Source organism: Macrotis lagotis, chromosome 1 (assembly GCF_037893015.1).
Source record: "Macrotis lagotis isolate mMagLag1 chromosome 1, bilby.v1.9.chrom.fasta, whole genome shotgun sequence".
Classification (NCBI taxonomy): Eukaryota; Metazoa; Chordata; class Mammalia; order Peramelemorphia; family Peramelidae; genus Macrotis; species Macrotis lagotis.
Window position 1 is genome coordinate 36,182,366 of NC_133658.1, and position 19,775 is coordinate 36,202,140.

Below are 19,775 nucleotides of genomic sequence, written 5' to 3' on the forward strand. Positions count from 1 at the left end.
AGTTTTATTCAATAGGAACATTTTATATATGCTGGTATGTGCATAGAGATTTTTTTTTTAGATTTTTCAAGGCAATGGGGTTAAGTGGCTTGTTCAAGGCCACACGGCTAGGTAATTTATTAAGTGTCTGAGGTCAGATTTGAACCCAGGTACTCCTGACTTCAAGGCCAAAGTTCTATTCACTGTACCACCTAGCCACCTGTGCATAGAGATTTTAAGGAAGGATCTGAGATCTGATGCAAAAGGGAATGGGGAAGATAAATATTCAGGGACCAAAAATCAATTTGCTAATTTCCAGTCCTATAAAACAAAGATTTTTTAAACTAAGACACAAAGAACAAGTACCCTGAGTCTTGGGCAAAGAAGCATTAAGAATTTCAGATTTTTTCACAGCAAACAATAACTGTTAAAAACTTAAGACACAAATAATGTAGCAATTCTACTTGAGAAGACAAAGAACTGGAAATCAAGGGGTTATGGTAGTTGTTGTTCAGTCATTTCAATCATGTCTGATTCTTCATGACCACATTTAGGGTTTCCTTGAAAATGATTTCTTGAATTTTTTTTTAACAGATGAGAAAACTGTGGCAAACTAAGTCAAACACAAATAAATGTCTGAGTTCAGATTTGAAATCAGGAAGATAAATCTTCCTCATTCAGGGTCCACTAAGCCACTTAACTTCCCAATCTAAGGGGTTGCCCAACAATTTGGAAATTTTTAAACAAAATATAGCACATAAATGTATCAGAATGTTATTGTGGTGTACATGAAAGGAATATTTCATGGAAGTTTTAGAAGATTTGCCTCAACTTATCCAAATTGAAGTAAGCAGAATCGGAACAATTTATACATTAACAACACCACCACAAAGACAAACAATTTTTGAAAGATTTCAAATCAGTAATTAATGCAATGGTCAACCATGATTCCAATGGAACAATAATAAAATTCTGACAGAGAGGTGATAAACTTAATATATTGAAAGAGACACATATTGTTGGACATGGCTAATAAGGGAATTTGTTTTGCTTCACTATGCATATTGTCATACATGGATTTTTTTCTTTTTCTTTTTGCATTGTAAGGGAATAAAATGTGGGGACAAGATAAAAAAGCTAATTTTTTGAAACTGAATTAAAAAAATCTTGAAATAGTGCAAATATTTGTTAAAGGAAGAAGCAATCATCCCAATGGGCAGGTTCTTACTCATAGGGGACCAGCTGTCCTTACCCAAGCAGACCAAGTTCGCATAGTTTTCCAGCATCACATCCCTGTACAACTCTTTCTGAGAAGGGTCCAAGTATATCCACTCCTCTCTGGTGAACTCCACAGCCACATCTTTGAATGTCATAGATTCCTGAAAAACAAGAAACATTTGTGCTTACTCAGGAATCATTGCTCCTCTTGATTTTAGAAAAGTGAACATGAAAGGAATTTTAAAAGATTTATAATGTTTGAGTTTTAAGGACCTCCAAGGCATCTATTATTATTAAGGGTTCTCACTGAGGACTCTCAATGAAGATACTCTAATTCAGGATAATATTAATTTGTAGGTAGTTTTCCTTTTACAACTTCTATCAACGCATCCTATTTCTATCCTTTGAAGTCAAGCAGATAAGTTGACTCCTTCTTCTACTTGATGGATCTTCAAATAGTTGAAGACAACCATGTCATCCTAGGTTTTCTCTTAAAAACATCAATTTATAAGTATGATCGATATTCCACTCAGGTTGGCCTCCTCTGTTCATCTCCAACTAAACACTGTCCCTCTTAAAATGTGAGCTCAAATTTGGAATTAGCCCAAAGGCAATAAACCTGTGTGTTCTTTGATCCAACAATACCACTATTAGCTCTATATCTCAAAAAGATCATAAAATTGGGAAAACTCCCTCAGATTCAAAAACATTTATAGCAACTCTTTTTGCAGTGGCAAAGAATTGAAGATTGAGAGGATGCCCATCAATTGGGGAATGACTGAACAAACTGTGGTATATGTATATGATGGAATACTTTTGTTCTATAAGAAATCATGAGGGTGGGACTTCAGAATAGCCTGAAAAGATTTGCATGAACTGATGCTGAATGAAAGGAGCAGAACCAGAAGAACACTGTACACAATAACAGCAACACTGGGTGATGAACAACTATGATGGACTTGTCCATTTCAGCAATACAATAATCAAAGACAATTCTAAAAGACTTGTGATGGAAAATACCATCCACATCCAGAGAAGGAATTGTGGAGTTCAAATGCATAATAAAACTTACTATCTTAAAACTTTTTTAAAGTTGTCTTATATATTATTTTTCTCTCATTTTGGTTTGATTCTTCTTTCACAAATATGATTAATATGGACCCATGCTTAGCATGATTATATATGTATAGCCTATATTAGGTTGCTTTTGTCAGGAGGGAGGGGGAGAGAAGGGAAGGAGAGAGAAAAATATGAAACTCAAAACCTTGCAAAAAAATGATTGTTGAAAACAATAGGTAGGATAGTTCATTGAAGAAGAGAGTATTGTCCATAGGGGAGAACTTGGTGGTGGTGGTGGTGGTGGTGGTGGATGAGGAGATGGAATCATGCCTCTAAAAAGGAGGCTACCAGAGATTCAGTATGCAGAGAGGGATGACCCCAGAAAAATTGGCTGAACTTCTCTTGTACACATCTAGTCTTGACTCCACTTGACTCCACTCTACCCAAAGGACAGAAGTTGTTCAGGACTGGGATTGAAGGAGAAGGCAGGTCCTTGTTTATGGGTTTTAGGGACTCTTCAGAATTTCTCCTCAACTCTATTTTTCCCAGTTCATCAAGGAGCAACTCAGAGCACAAGAAGGATGACCCAACCTGGTCTGCCTCCCATGGAGCCAAATTATGGGGGGACTGCAGTCCTCATCTCTGTTGTAGATCTCTTTGAGACCTCCTCTGGGATGACGGGGCCTGCTTGTTTATCAGTGAAGTAAGGTAGAGGGGTTCTGGTCTGAGATGTTTGAGTGACTCTTCTACTCTCTTGGGGAAGCCCCATCTCTGGAAATGCACTCTATTTTCAATGTGCATTTCTAGAATCTTCTGGACTTCAGGACAAGGGAAGGAAAGGGTGCTAGGCAAAACTGTGAGGGATTGCCTAGTTGAAGGGTGTCTGGTCAACTGAAAGAACTCAGTATTCAATATGTCTTTTGATTTAAAATCCTTGGTCTATTTACTCAGCTTGATAGACAGGTCCCTGTCATCCTGTTTTGTTGCTGGGTTCTTGGATTTCTCTGGTCTGGAAGTAGAGGCCTCAGAGCTGGTAATCAAGGAATTGATTATATGGAGCTTCTCTCATTGGACTGGTCCAGTCCAATATTCCCTCAGGTCAGAGACCATGGGGGAGAGACCAGGAGCCCATCTCAGTTAAAGGAGTTTGGACCAGGAGTGGAGACAATAGGGATTTCCCAGATGAGCTTAGGTTCAAACTTTGGTCACAAGACAAAGTAGACATAGTCATCCCCTCTGAGCAAGAAGACCTTGATGTGCTCAGCAGTGGGGGAGCTGCGGGAGAGAGGAATGCAAGTCTTTCTCACCAGATAGCAGGCACTTGGCTTCCAAGGCCACAAATTACAGGTGGAGCAGGTGGGATCCTTACACAGCAGTTTCCAAATGCTGCTTTTGTTGGGAATCCCAGTTCTGAGTCTTTGAGATGCATTTTGACTTTTCTTTAAAGCCAGCAGCAGTTCTCATTAGCTGTTTTCTAACCAATGTACACATAGACAAGAGATGGTAGAGATGAACTGGTTCAGTGTCTCCCCTTCTCTCTTCTCTTCTCCCCTGGAGACATCCAATGTTCTTTTGCATCTCCTGAATCAATTCCAAAAAATCCTCTCCAGCTCTGGTGACTTGTTGAGACCTTGTCTTCTTATACAAAGCAAGCATCCAGCACTCACATCCCAAAACTACAGCACTCGATCCAATCAACTTCCTTCCTTTCAGCTTCCTTAGCTTCCATCTACCAGCCACATGGAAATTCCTGGAGGGAATGCTCAAATGCCCCTCCTTTTGTGCACCCTATTATCCTCTGGCCTCTCCTTCGGGACAGATCTCTCACCTGGAGGACTTCTCAGTCAGTCCAGGATGGTTCTGGACACCAATATCACCCTAGAAATCACCCCTTTATCACAGTTCTACCCCCAGATATTTTAATCACTCTCTGCTCCAAACCCAGGCCAATCTTCCCAGGAATCTTTTGAGATATTTCCCCAGGAAAAAAACACCAAGAAAGAGGGTTTTAAATCAAGCCATTTGCATGCATTATTTTCTTATGTTTTTCCTGGAAAATACCAGGAAAAGAGATTTACATTAATATCTCGAGATAAGCCCCCAAATTGTTACTAATGGCTCAAGAATACTTAGTTCGAGTGATTAAAATGGTTTTTTTTTTATTACTATATCTTAACAAAATGGCATACCTCTCTCATGGTGGGAGAGAAGGGCCAACTTCTTCTAAGTAATGAATATAGACTATGCTAGAAGGCACAAATGGGAAATAAAATAAAGAGGTTAAAGGGCAGTGGACTTGGAGTCTCAGGACCAGGACTGCAATCTTGGTTCCATTACTTACAACTTATACAGTTAGGTTTGGTTTGCTCTCCTCTAAACCATTAAGCTTTGATGAAGCATATTCTAGGGGTCAAAAACAATTCAAGGCACCAGAGATTTAAAAGAAGGAAAACAAAGAGTCCCTGTCCTCCAGAATCCAGAGGGAGATTAACACAACATGCAGAGCACTGAACACAAAGTAAATGCAGTAAGTAGTGTTATGGGGGTAGGAAGGAATAATCAGAGGATGTGTATGGCTCCTTCTCACACTCAGTCTACTTTCCAGGATGGTCACAAATTCAGGGTTCACAGAATATGGGAAAGGAATCCATCTACACATTTTGGAATGAATCGATATTTCAGGAAGCAGCAGATTCTACTCACCATGCTGGCCCTGACTGTCAGGGGGACAGATGCCATTCCTTCCTCTTCAATGTTCTCACCTCCTGGGGAAGGGCAGAAGCCACAAGAGGCAGAGCTGGGGAGGAAAGGGAATGACAAGTTAACATTGACTACAATAGCAGAGCTTACAGTCACAGGCTGAAGTCCCAAAACATGGTAGTAGTCTAGAAAGGCTTATCCCCCTTCCCCTCCCACCTTCCCATGTCACCTCCCCACTGAGGTGACTAGTAAAGAAGCTCCTGGGCTGTTTCCATGATACAAGTCAAGTCAACAAATACTTATTGGACATCTATTAGAGGAAAAAGCATTTTGCCACATGCTGGCTAAGGGAGAGAGAGGAAAGTATCATATTTTCCCATGCATAAGACACACTTTAATTTTGGGTCCCAAAATATGAATAAAGTTATTGAACTCATTTTATTCATTATAAAACTCATACAACTCCTCATCACTGTTGTAACTCCCTTCCATTAGCTCATTCTCATCTGTGTTGGATGAGGAATCCCTGTCTTAGGAGAGGCTCTGATTGCTCTCCTGACTGTGCTCTGGTCTATGATTGGCCACAAGCCCTCCTTGGGCAAGTCTGGTGTGTGGACACATGCTTAGTCTATTCCATTTCATGAATCTGAAGCACCCAAGTGTGTGTCCTCCTTGGAAATAAGTCACTTCTTTTTCAGCAGCAATTCTTGGCTCCTGCTGAACCATCTTTGTGGACACAGGAATTCTACTTGCCCTTTGCCCTTCAATCTATCTTTCAATTCCCTCTCTATCTCAGGCCATTTGACTGACTTACCTCTCCTGGTCAGTCTCAGTTGGAGGAGGACCAAACTTAGGTTTAACAGCACTATTTCCATTCACTTTTGCAACTGGATCACTTAGAGCTTGAATTCAAAATGGATGGAAATCTTTTCTGAGCCATTTCTAGGTAGAATGTGGTAAATCATAACCTAATATACTGGTAACAAATGTGAAGGCAACAAGCTCAAAAAAGTGGGAAATGCAAGTCAAAAAATCTATAATCTCCATATAAGAGGCTCCCAGGTTTTAGACCCCAAATTTTTTGAAAAAGGGTACATCTTATACATGGGGAAATACAATACCAAAGGGAAATACTCTTTTTCCCCTCAAGGAACTGACATGATCCTGAAGAGATATTGAATAAGCCAGGAAAACCAATGGGCAGTTAAGGAGGGCCAGACAACTATTAACTGGGAAGTAAGAAAGGCTTCCTGGGGAAGGTGGCATCCAAGGTAAGTGGTAAGTTCTAAAGGAAGATGGGGATGATAAGAGGGAAAGACTAGACAAGACAAGAGTGTCTTCTAGGTACCATGGAAAGTTCTATTGTAGTTCTCAGCTGGGAAATAGAATATTCAGTTTTAGAAACATCTTGGAGTGTGACTTTGCTGGAACAGATATAAAGGGAATATGAAGGCAATTAAAAACTATGAAATCAAAGTATGTTGAAACCAGATAGTGAAGAGTATTAAAGTTGTACCATATTTCCCTATGTATAAAATGCACTTTTTTTTTAAAAAATTTGGGGTCTAAAAACTAGGAGTGTCTTATTCAGTGATTGTACATTTTTTTACTTGCATTTCCCTCAGGAGAGCAGTCAGAGCCTCTCCTAAGATAGTGATTCCTCATCCAACACAGATAAGGACAAGCTAATGGATGGGAGTTTTGAGAGTGATGAGGAGTTGTGTGAATTTTATGAATAAAACTCGAGTTCAATAACTTTATGTAATACCTTTTTGTGGGAACACAGGCTATTGTAACAGCCATGACACAAATCATTTCCAAGTAAACCGCCACCTGGACAGTCTCAGGAGCTGGCATGCCTCCCTAAGAGATAAGGTGCACTGGAGTCCTTGGGAGCTGGACATTCTACCCCACAGCCCAAGGACACAAGACACAGCTGTGTTTTACCACCTCCCCCCAACATACCCCATTATGCTGTAACACAAGATGCTACACATACACCCTGCTTGGTCATTCTCTTCCCCCCCATTACCTCATTTTCTTTGTTCTACCCCGGAAGACCTAACAGTATATATGTAGAAGCTAAGCAGTAATAAAATTGAGCTAGAGGCATAAGGCAGTGGTGGCTTGACTCCTTATTCTAAGCTCCCCTCTGGGAGGGAGGTCATCACTGTGGGCCCCAAGGTGAAGCAAGCCACAACAACTTTTCTTTCCAAATTTCTGGTCCCAAAATTAGGTGTGTCTTATACATGGGGAAATATGATATTTACTCTCATTCAGGATCTGAAGATCTCAGAGGGCCCTCAGAAACCAGCCAGTTCATCCCATCCCTAACTGTAGAATTCTTCTACAAGACACCTGAGAAATGATCATACTGCCATTACCTGAAGATGTCCAATGAGGGAGAGCACCCTCCCTCCCAAGGAAGCAATTCCACTTTGGGAAACCTCTCTTTGTTGGAAAGTATATGACTTTCTATTAAGTCTAAATTTGCCTCTTTCTTAGTTCCATCCCTTGCTCTTGTATTTATCTTTTAGGGTGAAACAAAAAGGAGCCTAATTCTCCTTCGAAATGAGGGCCCTTCAAACAACTGAGAACAGTCATCACATTTCCTGGGAGCTTTCTATTCTCCCAACAAAAAAAAACTCCTTGATTCCTTCAATTGATTTTTGTATGGCATGTGCTACAAGACTTCACCATTATTGTTCTATTTTTTTATTTTTTTCCAAGTGCATGCTTATGAATTCCATATTTTTCAACAATCTCCTTTCCTTCCCTGATCTCTCCATGGAAGCTAACAATCTGATGAACATTGCACAGTACAGTCCTGCTTAGTCATGTTGTGAAAGAGGAATTAAAACTAAGGGGAAAGAAAAGAAAGAACATAAAAGATTATAAAAGATGAACATAATGTGCTTCATTCTGCATTTTTTTTTAGGTTTTTGCAAGGCAAATGGGGTTAAGTGGCTTGCCCAAGGCCACACAGCTAGGTAATGATTAAGTGTCTGAGACCGGATTTGAACCCAGGTACTCCTGACTCCAAGGCCGGTGTTTTATCCACTATGCCACCTAGCCACCTTACTACGCCACCTAGCTGCCCCAATTCTGCATTTTGACTCCATAGTTTTTGCTTGTTTTTTTTCTAGATGTGGATGTCATTTTCCATAATAGATCTCTCTGGAATTTTCCTTGATTATTGAACTGCTGAGAGGAGCTATGTCTATCACAGTTGATCATCACATAATGTTGCTGTTAATGTACAATATTCTCCTAGTTTTCCTGATTTCACCCAGCATCACTTCGTGCAAATATTTCCTTTCTAAAGTGTGGCCACTCATGATTTCTTACAGAACACTAATATTCCATCACATTCATATACTATAACTTGTTCAATCATCCCCTAATTAATAAGCATCCTCTTATTTTCAATCCTTTTCCACTACAAAAAAAAGCTGCTATAAATATTGTTGTACATGTAGGTCTTTCCCCCCTTTTTACAATCTTTTTAGGATACAGAACTAGTAGCAGATCAAATAGTATGCACAGTTTTATTTCCTTTTGGCCATAGTTCCAAATTGCTCTCCAGAATGACTGGATTAGCTCACTTCTCCAACAACAATGCATTAATGACCCAGGTTTTCCCACATCCTCTACAGCATTGATTATTTTGCTTTTTTGCCATATTTAGCCAATCTGATAGACATGAAGTGGTACATTAGAGTAGTGGTACATTAATGTGCATTTCTCTAATCAAGAATGATTTGGAGCTTTTTCTTATAGAACTGCAGATAGTTTTAATTTCTTCATCTGAAAACTGCCTCTTCATATCCTTTGGCCATTTATCAACTGGGGAATGACTTGTATTTTTATAAATTTGACTCAGTTCTCTGTATGGTTTAGAGATGTGTTCTTATCAGAAGCACTACCTGTGAAAATTGTTTTCTAGGTTTCTGCATTCCTTCTAATCTTGGTTACATTGGTTTTATTTGTGCAAAATCTTTTTAATTTAATGTAATCAAAATTATCTGTTTTGCATTTTATAATTTTTTATCTCTTGCTTGTTCATAAACTCTTCCCCTCTCCATATATTTGACAGATAAACTATTCCTTGTTCTCTTAAGTGACATTTGCTTTCCCCCTTTTTGTCTAAAACATGTACCCATTTCAATCATAGCTAGGTATAGGGGGTGAGATGTGGGTCTATGCCTTGTTTCTGACATACTATTTTCCAGTTATCCCAGCAGTTTTTATCCAGCAGTAAATTTTCATCCCAGAAGTTGGTATCTTTGGGTTTCTCAAACAGTAGATTAGAATATTCATTTGCTACGGTTTCTTTTGTACCTCATCAACTCCACTGATCCACTACTCTATTGCTTAGCCAGTACCAAACAGTATTGATAACTGGTCCTTTATTAAAATACTTTTAGATCTGGAATGACTTTAGCAATAAAAAAAGAAAAGAATGAAAGAATTAGAATAGACAATGAGGAAATAAAACTCACTCTTTACAGATGATAAGATGGTACACTTAGGGAACCCTAGAAACCACTTGAAACAATTAACAACTTCAGCAAAGTAGCAAGATATAAAATAAATCCATATAAATCATCAGAATTTACATATATATATGTATATATATATATATATATGCACATGACCAACAAAGCCCAAAGCAACAGGTAGAAAAAGAAATTCCATTTAAATGAACTAATCAACACAAAATACTTGGGATTCTACCTCCAAAGACAAACCCAGAAACTATATGAACACAATTACAAAACACTTTGCACACAAATAAGGTCAGAACTAAAAAATCTAGGAATGCCCATCAACTGGGGAATGGCTAAACAAGTTATGGTACATGAATACTATGGAATACTATTGTTCTATAAGAAACCATAAAAGGTTGAACTCTATAGAAGCATGGAATGACTTATGGGATCTGATGCTGAGTGAAGGGAGTAGAACCAAGAGAACAATGTACACATTAACAGCAATGGGAGATGAACCATGATGGAAGCAACTCACCTCCTTAATCCAGAGAGCTAGGACAACTGTATCTGACTGGTTATGGACTGACTATATGATCCCCAACCAGAGGAAGAAAAACAAAACAAAACACACACACAAAAAAAAACCCTTCCGAATCTGATGGAACACTTTATAAAAATTATCTCTTATGTATCTGTTTCCTTTAATCCTAATTCCTCATACTGAAATGACTAATCTGTAAACATGTTTAACACAAATGTGTACATACAATGTTAACCTGTTAGCTGATGAGGGGAGGGGAATGGGAAGGGAGGGTGGAAAGAAATTTTGTAACTTAAAAATATATAGGTATATAAATGAATGTTGAAAAACTTTTATAACATGTTAGTATTTGGAAAGAGAAAATGTCAATAAAAAATAAAATAAAATAAGCAACTGGAAAATGTTAATTGCTCACAGGTAGGCTGAGAAAATTAAAATAAAAATGACAGTTCTACATAATTTAAATTACTTATTCAGTGTCATACCAATTCAGCAAGAGCAACAAAAGGTCAAGAATAAGAAAATTAATGCAAAAAATGCAAAGAAGGTGGCTTAACCATACCAGTTATATTATAAAGCATCAGGTATGAAAACTGTCTATGGAGAAGTAGATAAGAGGTGGCTAGGTGGCAGTGGATAGAGCACTGCCCTGGAGTTAGGAGGACCTGAGCTCAAATTCGACCCCAGACACTTAATAATGACCTAGCTGTGTGGCCTTGGGCAAGTCACTTAGCCCCATTTGCCTTGCAAAAAAAGAAAAAAAAAGAAAAAAGTAGATAATGGAATTGATTAGGAACAAAAGAAATATTAGTAAATGACCATAGTAAATCTACTGCTTGAAAAACCTAAAGACACTAACTTCTGGGCTAAGAACCATTGGACAAAAGCTGCAAGTAAAGCTGGAAAAGAGTACGGCAGGAGCTAGGCAAGGCTCTCCGTTTCACACCCTATACCAAGATAAGGTCCAAACGGGTAGAAGATTTAGACTTGAGGGATGATTCCAGAGGCCAGTCAGGAGAAAAATGTCCGCTCTGTCAGATGTACGGAGAGGGGAGAAGTGAATAATCAAACAAGCGCTAGAGAATATTGGAAGTGTTCAATTTCAACTGTAGTAGATAAGGTTTTGTACAAAAACAGCGAAGGCAGCCAAGATTGGAATGAAGGCAGAAAGCGTGGCAACAATTTTCCCCCTAGTGTTGTGGGAAGGACTCCTGTGTGAAACAGAGAGCACTTGGCTGCTTGTTAGCTCCGCAACTCCTCTAAAACAAATGTAAAGCTCCCGGGCTCGGTGTGCGGGGCCCCCGGGTTAGGTGTGCGGGGCCTCCGGGCTAGGTATGCGGGGCCCCCGGCTAGGTATGCGGGGCTCCCGGGCTAGGTATGCGGGGCCCCCGGGCTAGGTAGCCCCCGGGCTAGGTATGCGGGGCTCCCGGGCTCGGTGTGCGGGGCTCCCGGGCTAGGTAGCCCCCGGGCTAGGTATGCGGGGCCCCCGGGCTCGGTGTGCGGGGGGGCCCCGGGCTCGGTGTGCGGGGCCCCCGGGCTCGGTGTGCGGGGGGGCCCCGGGCTAGGTAGCCCCCGGGCTAGGTATGCGGGGCCCCCGGCTAGGTATGCGGGGCTCCCGGGCTAGGTATGCGGGGCCCCCGGGCTCGGTGTGCGGGGCCCCCGGGCTCGGTGTGCGGGGCCCCCGGGCTCGGTGTGCGGAGGCCCCCGGGCTAGGTGTGCGGGGCCCCCGGGCTCGGTGTGCGGGGGGCCCCGGGCTAGGTGTGCGGGGCCCCCGGGCTCGGTGTGCGGGGCCCCGGGCTCGGTGTGCGGGGCCCCCGGGCTCGGTGTGCGGGGGGGCCCCGGGCTAGGTAGCCCCCGGGCTAGGTATGCGGGGCCCCCGGCTAGGTATGCGGGGCCCCCGGGCTAGGTATGCGGGGCCCCCGGGCTCGGTGTGCGGGGCCCCCGGGCTAGGTAGCCCCCGGGCTAGGTATGCGGGGCCCCCGGGCTCGGTGTGCGGGGCTCCCAGGCTAGGTAGCCCCCGGGCTAGGTATGCGGGGCCCCCGGGCTCGGTGTGCGGGGGGGGCCCCGGGCTCGGTGTGCGGGGGGGGCCCCGGGCTAGGTAGCCCCCGGGCTAGGTATGCGGGGCCCCCGGCTAGGTATGCGGGGCTCCCGGGCTAGGTATGCGGGGCCCCCGGGCTCGGTGTGCGGGGCCCCCGGGCTAGGTGTGCGGGGCCCCCGGGCTCGGTGTGCGGGGCCCCCGGGCTCGGTGTGCGGGGCTCCCGGGCTAGGTAGCCCCCGGGCTAGGTATGCGGGGCCCCCGGGCTCGGTGTGCGGGGCCCCCGGGCTCGGTGTGCGGAGGCCCCCGGGCTAGGTGTGCGGGGCTCCCAGGCTAGGTAGCCCCCGGGCTAGGTATGCGGGGCCCCCGGGCTCGGTGTGCGGGGGGGGCCCCGGGCTCGGTGTGCGGGGGGGCCCCGGGCTAGGTAGCCCCCGGGCTAGGTATGCGGGGCCCCCGGCTAGGTATGCGGGGCTCCCGGGCTAGGTATGCGGGGCCCCCGGGCTCGGTGTGCGGGGCCCCCGGGCTAGGTGTGCGGGGCCCCCGGGCTCGGTGTGCGGGGGGCCCCGGGCTAGGTGTGCGGGGCCCCCGGGCTCGGTGTGCGGGGCCCCGGGCTCGGTGTGCGGGGCCCCCGGGCTCGGTGTGCGGGGGGGGCCCCGGGCTAGGTAGCCCCCGGGCTAGGTATGCGGGGCCCCCGGCTAGGTATGCGGGGCTCCCGGGCTAGGTATGCGGGGCCCCCGGGCTCGGTGTGCGGGGGGGCCCCGGGCTCGGTGTGCGGGGGGGGCCCCGGGCTAGGTAGCCCCCGGGCTAGGTATGCGGGGCCCCCGGCTAGGTATGCGGGGCTCCCGGGCTAGGTATGCGGGGCCCCCGGGCTCGGTGTGCGGGGCCCCCGGGCTCGGTGTGCGGGGGGCCCCGGGCTAGGTGTGCGGGGCCCCCGGGCTCGGTGTGCGGGGCCCCGGGCTCGGTGTGCGGGGCCCCCGGGCTCGGTGTGCGGGGCTCTTCACGCGCCGCCTGCAGCCTAGCTTTATGTTTTTTAAAAACACACTTATTTTTCTCCTTTCTCCGCCTCCCGATTAAACAAAGCCGGAAGGGAAAGCCAAGGCTGGAGGCCAGGTGGCCGGCCATGAACTCCGCGGGGCGGGGGGTGCGGGGCGTGGGCGGGGGGCGCGGGCGGGGGGTGCGGGGTGGGGGGTGCGGGGCGCGGGGCGCGGGCGGGGGCGCGGGCGGGGGGCGCGGGCGGGGGCGGGGGGCGGCCCTGGGCCCGGTCCCGCCGCTCCTCTCCCCGCTCTCTGGCCTCTGCCCCCGGGCGCCCCGGGCCCCCTCTCGTCCGCCCGCTGTGGGGGCTCCGGCCGCTGACGTCACCCTGCCCGCCTCGGGCGCCAGAGCAGACCCCCCGGGCTGCCCCTGCCTCTCCTCCGCGCTGGGGGGGGTCCGGGTGCGTCACCTTGGGGGGCAGTGCGGGGCGCCCCCTTTGTACGCGTCGGTCTCTTCCCTCCTTTCGGGAGGTCTGCGCGGGGCCCGGGGAGGGGCTCGGTGAGAGGAAGGGGCTCCCTCGGGGCGGGATGGGGGCGCCACGCCCGGGAGCGGCGGCACTAAGGGGGGTCCCCGAGACTAGAGCAGCGGGGCGGGGCGGGAGGCTGGGGGCGGGGCGGGGCGGCTGGGGGCGGGGCGGGAGGCTGGGGGCGGGGCGGGAGGCTGGGGGGCGGGGCGGGGCGGCGTCCCTGATTGGCTGCCGCGCGGGCTCGCCCGGAGGAGGCGTCGCCACGGGGGGCGGGGACTTGGCGGCGCACTCGCAGCGCCTCGCGCGGACGCGGCTCCCTCCCGGGCCCGCGCGCGCCCCGCCCTCGCCGCCCCGGCCCCGGCCCCGGCCCCTACTCACCCCGGCGGGCGATGGCGGACTCGGGGCCCGGCCCGAGCCCAGAGACACCCGCTCACCGGGACGCTGGAGGCGAGCAGGCGGAAGCGGAAATTAATTTCTCCCTCCTCCCCTGGGCGCGCGGCCATGGAAAGGGTTAAGGCGCCTCCCAGAGGCTTCTGGGAAACGTAGTCCCGGCTGAACGCGCCGCCGCCTCCCCGGGGTCCCAGCCGCGGTCACGGCCGGGGTCACGGCCAGGGTCCCAGGAGCGGTCCTGGCCGGGGTCACGGCCGGGGTCACGGCCAGGATCCCAGGAGCGGTCCCGGCCGGGGTCACGGCCGCGGTCACGGCCAGGGTCCCAGGAGCGGTCCTGGCCGGGGTCACGGCCGGGGTCCCAGGAGCGGTCCCAGCCGGGGTCACGGCCGCGGTCACGGCCAGGGTCCCAGGAGCGGTCCCGGCCGGGGTCACGGCCGCGGTCACGGCCAGGGTCCCAGGAGCGGTCCCGGCCGGGGTCCCGGCCCGGCTCCCCGCGGCCGTGGCAGTGAGCGGAGGCGCGAGACGCCGGGGCGCGTCCCCCCCAGCCCCGGGGCCCGTGTGGCGTCCCGGGAGGAGCGAGGCCGGGGGTGGGGGCACTCCTGCCCGCGTGACCAGCCGGCGGCCCCCGCCCGTGACGGGACCCCGGGGGCTTCGGGGCCCCGATGGCCGCGGGCCGGGCCAGGCTTCAGCCGCGGAGGAGGCTCGCGGGCCCCGGGCAGCTCCCCTTACCCCCCCGAGCCACAGGTGTGCTTGTGCCGGTGCCAGCCATGCCCGGGGCTCGTCAGCGACTCCTGCGCCCGGGGGGGGGGGGGGGCTGATGTACACCCGGTGTGGGGGGCAGAAGCAGCCCGCGGCTCTTCACTTTGGCACAGTCTGCCCGTCCGGGACGCCCACTCGCCTTCGCAAGCTTCCTTCCTGCCCTGGTCACTGCCAAGTCCACTCACTGTTCTCACTGGAAGGGGGGACGGGACAGGAGACACTTGAAACACACTTACCTTGGAGCAAAGAAGTGGAATCAAGAAAAACAAAAGCACACGGGGATCAGGTCCGAAATTGTTGCCCGATCCTTCACCTCCCGTCTACCCCTCTGCCAAGAGGTGGGCCTCTGCCCACTTCGCTGTTCACCACTTCATAAAAATCCCCCCAAATCCCCATCTCATCATCTCTTAAAATTAGTTCCATCCCATTTCAATGTCATCGTTTGTTCAGCTATTCTTCAAATAATAGGCATCATCTTTCTTAGGTTTTGCTATTAAAAAGTATCACTACATTTTTCTGGCCTATAAATATGACCCCATCGCTTTTATTTGGGGGGTATAAGGATATTTCCAAAAATATTTTCCTGTTTTTGTCATTTTGTTGGCTTAAGAAAATTTCCTCATATGTTGATAGCTTAGATTTCTTCCCTTGTGGAGGTTATTCACATGCTTTGACTATTCATTTATTAGGAAATTACTCCTGTTTTTATTTTTAGACCTCTTGCAGAGAGTCATACAGCAAGTAAGTGTTTAAGACCACATTTGAATTCAGGTCCTCCCGACTTCTGTTTCACAAAATTGTTCCAGAATTGCTCATGCTATTACATATTTCTATCAATTCCCTACATGACTTGGGTGAGTTGGATTTATATCTTGCTACTTTGCCAAAGTTTTGACCTATTTCACTTGATTTTTTACTAAAATTTTTTAAAAATTTAAAATATAAATTACTATATCATTTGCAAAAGCAGTCGTTTCCTCTTTTCCTTTGCTCAGTTTATTTATTTGTTACTATTACTTGCATCAAGTGGCACAGTGTATGTAGCATCAGCTCCAGAGTCAAGAAAATCTGAATTCAAATGTGGCATCAGATTTTTACTAGCAGTATCACCCTGTTTGCTTCATTTTCCTCAACTGTAAAATGAACTGGAGAAGCAAATGGCAAACCACTCCAATATCTTTGCCAAGAAAGCTCAAAAGGGGGTCAGGAAGAGTGGGATGGGACTAAAACAACCAAACAATAGAAATAACTACTATTTCAACAACTCTATCAAATAATATGACAATTTCTATCTTTGTTTTTCCCAGATCTTATTGAAATGTTTATTGTTTATTATTATGGAATGTTAACTCTTGGTTTTGAATATGTTGTTGAGTTATTACTATTCCAATTTAAGAAATGATCCACTTATTCCTATGTCTTCTAATGTCTTTAACATAAAAGGTGTATTTTCTGAAGAACTTTTTTTTTACTTCTGTCATTATCAGGATTTTTTATTACTTTGTAATTATCGTGGTTCATTATGATTAAAATTTTCCTTATAGCAAACCATACATTGCTGGTATACATCCAATTTAGTAATACTTTATAATTTTAAAAATGTTGCTGTAATGTTGTTGCTAATACTTTATTCAACTTTTGGCATCAAAATTCATGGAGATATGGGTCTATATTTTTTTCTGTGCTTTAACTCTTCCTGTTTAGGGTATCAGTCATTAAGAGAAATAATTGTGGAGGAGTCTACTTTCCTTTTTACCACTAGCAACTGCTGTCAACTTATTGCCACCAAAAGGAAGATAAACACAAGAACCCTGGTAGCAGCAGCACTCCCCAGGACCTCTGGTACTATTTTCAGCACAGCCTCCTGTGGAGAAGACCAGGGTCTTCTCCAACTTCAAACCAGCTGCCATTCCCAAGGCAACCACAGGCTTACCTATCAGGGCATGTTGAGGGATACGTGGGAGGCACCAGGTGCCTGACCACCATCTCCCCGGGGACCCTGTTGTGGACAACACAGGATCAGCAGGATGAGCCAGACTTCAGAGAGTTAAGGAAAGAATGAAAAGAGAAGAAATAGAGACCCCTGTTGTAGATGCTCTTCTTAAATTCTGCCACAAAGGAAGGAGACATATGGCATGAGCAATAGAAGGATCAAAGTGGGGTTTCATTGAGAGACTTGGGCTTGCTTGCTGGCATTAGAAAAACAGACAGTAGCCAAGGAGAGATTACAGATAAAGTGGAAGTATCCAAAGGACAGGCGGTAATCTGCTGGAGATGGGATGGAAGATGTACAGGTAAAGGAGTTTGCCTTGGCAAGAAGAGTCATTTCATTATGTGAGACCAGGAGGAGGACATAGCAGCAGAAGGCATCTGAATGCTATGAGGAGGAGAGAAGAAGGGAATGGCCTCAGGTGTTTAAGTAAAATATGCAAGCTTCTCAGTTGAGAGTGAGGGGGGAAGGGAAATCCAAAGGAAGGTGAAGGAACATGAAAAGACACACTAGATGGTGGGACACTGAATTAGAGAAATATGAGGACTGTCTGGAAGCAGTTAGGACCTAGCTGAGAATCTGTAAGAAGTCTGTGGTGGACCCAGGCTGAATGGCTGTTTAATGTTCTCCACCTTTGTTCAGCAGATGTGAAGGAGCAAAGGCAGCAGAGCAGGGTAATGATCTAAGGCTGACGCTGCCAGGGTACAAGCAGTGATAAAAGGGGATAAGCAATTCACCAGGAGATGCAGAATTTAACTGATTCACTAACTTATCAAGGGATCAAGATGGGGGAAAGAGGAGAGTGTGGCTAATGCAGAGGAGATGGCCTGGGAGAGAACTGAGGGGTCCAAGAATTGGAGGTCACGTTGTAAATGAAGAGCTAGGCTTGATAATATAAGACAGAGGGAGACATGGAAAGCCAATAGATTGTGATCGGATAGGGAATTTTAGAGTTCATGATGGTGAACTGAACGATGGTGTATTTGTGGTTGATAGTAAGATTAAGGGTATGACCAACTTTATAGGGGCTGAGTTGCAGTCAAGTAGGGGACCAGTGGAAATGAGTAAGGGGAGGAAATGGAAGGTTAGCTTCCTTAGGCAATATATGAGATCATAACCTAGTTTCTAAATTTATGCTTTTGAAGGAAGTCTTGCTTCTTTTTTCACCTTCATGGTCTACTCATGCAAGTTTTTTATTGAGAGCATCCTGTTCATGATTTCTCACAAAGAATAGCATTTCATCATAATCACATACCACAGTTTATTCAGCCACTCCCCAACTGATGGGCATACCCTCAATCTCATTTCCTTGTCATTAGTAAAGTTGCTATAAATTGAATAGCCAGTTCTCAAGGGAAAAAATTCAAACTATCAACATCTATATGAGAATATTCCCTTGATCACTAACAAGAAATTTAAATTAAATGAAATTTTAAAATTACATCATTTCCCATCTGACAAAAATAGAAAATAGTTTCCCATCTGACTGACAAAAATGGAAAATATTTTTTGTAGGGATTTGGGGAGGACTAGTATTGGAGTTGCAAATTGTTTTATCCATTCTGGAAAGTGATTTGGATCAATCTCCCCCAAAAGTTACTAAAATGTGCCCTTATACTCCAAGGAAATTAAAGAGGCAAAGGATCATATTTATGTACCTCCCCCAAATGTTTACAGTAGTACTTTCTGTTATAGCAAAAACCCAGGGAAAGCCACCTAAGTTGGCTGTAGGCCCTTATACACAAATCTCTAATAAATCCAGACATTTGTGGTAAGAGTAGCAGAACAACAAATGATCTTGATAACTTTGAGATGAGATGGGTGCTTAACTTTTACCAACAGTTTTGTGAATACAAGGTAAGGAACTAACCCCAAAGTAGCATGGCTACGTTAGGAGGCTAAATGCTACCAAACACCCTATTAAAAATAGGACCCCAAACTCCTGCCTCACGCCAAGCACATATCTGCTTCCTGAGGGCTGTGCAGCCTGAATGCTCCTAAGGCCAATGTCAGGTTAGATAAGTGATGTGACTTCCCTTTCCTTCCCCTTGCTGCCTTCCATTTACCTCTGCCCTCTGTATTGATTGGCTCTTTATTGCCTCTCTACCCATTTATTCACCTGTGATTGAAGCATTACTTACTCCCTGCTTTGCAGTCATCAGGGGACTTTCTTGATGAGTATCCAAATAACTAAGGTGTGACTGCCCCCATCTCCACTCAGAGGGACCCATTTGTGGTCCTAACCCCTTATTCCATAAAGTAATTAGTATTCAATAAGGATTTTATTTTTTATTGGGAATGAGAAAATTTATGGGGAAAATAACAGTGATAAAAATGGGAGAAAAGAAAGGATTGGCAATGAAACATTTAAAAAATATACAGAAGAAAACCTTTAAAATAAAATTTAAAAACCTTAAAAAAGACTATTGTTAGAAATAGCATGCTGGGGCAGCTAGGTGGCACAGTGGATAAAGCACCGGCCCTGGAGTCAGGAGTATCCGAGTTCAAATCCGGCCTCAAACACTTAATAATTACCTAGCTGTGTGGCCTTGGGCAAGCCACTTAGCCCCATTTGCCTTGCAAAAAACCTAAAAAGATAATAATATAAAAGAAATAGCATGCTAAATTTAACATTTTACTGTTTACTTTTTTCATAATGAAATGTTATATTTGTTGTTTGCCAAATTTACATTTTTTAAAAAAGAAAATTTGAAAACTCCCCAAGGATCATTCACACTGACTGGGAAGAGGGTTAAAAAGTAATGCAAGTTGAGTATCTCCTAGAATAGTATGCACATTTTTCTTGTAAATCTCCATCCTTCTTATTCCACCTTTCAACTCTATCTGGCATCTTCCTGAAACTTTACTAGATTGTTCTACGAATTTCTTCCTTCCTGGGGCTTTTCTGCTGGAGATGCTGATTTGCTACAGGTGTCTAATACATCTGTTCACACTTAACCTGTGATTTTCAGAGTTTTTTTCCCCCTTCACAGCAGGATAGGAGAAAAACTCTACTTTCTTATTTATGAAATGTTTCTGAAATTTTACTTCTGCAGGATTAAGATGTTTCTATAAAACATTCCCAACATACGACATTAAGTATTGGTGGACTT

At 46.1% G+C, this 19,775-nt stretch overlaps 1 protein-coding gene across 1 annotated transcript in view; it reads right to left on the bottom strand.

The window, feature by feature from the left end:
* Positions 1-13,961, bottom strand: part of LOC141495773 (uncharacterized) — a 41,276-nt gene extending 27,315 nt beyond the window's left edge. Inside the window, exons 1-3 of the mRNA XM_074197488.1 lie at positions 13,902-13,961; positions 4,960-5,053; positions 1,232-1,358 (exon numbers count right to left, since the gene is read on the bottom strand). Coding sequence (XP_074053589.1) covers positions 1,232-1,358; positions 4,960-4,995 — 163 coding nt within the window. The 5' untranslated portion in view covers positions 4,996-5,053; positions 13,902-13,961. The remainder of the gene's footprint in view (positions 1-1,231; positions 1,359-4,959; positions 5,054-13,901) is intronic.
* Positions 13,962-19,775: the final 5,814 nt, after the last annotated feature.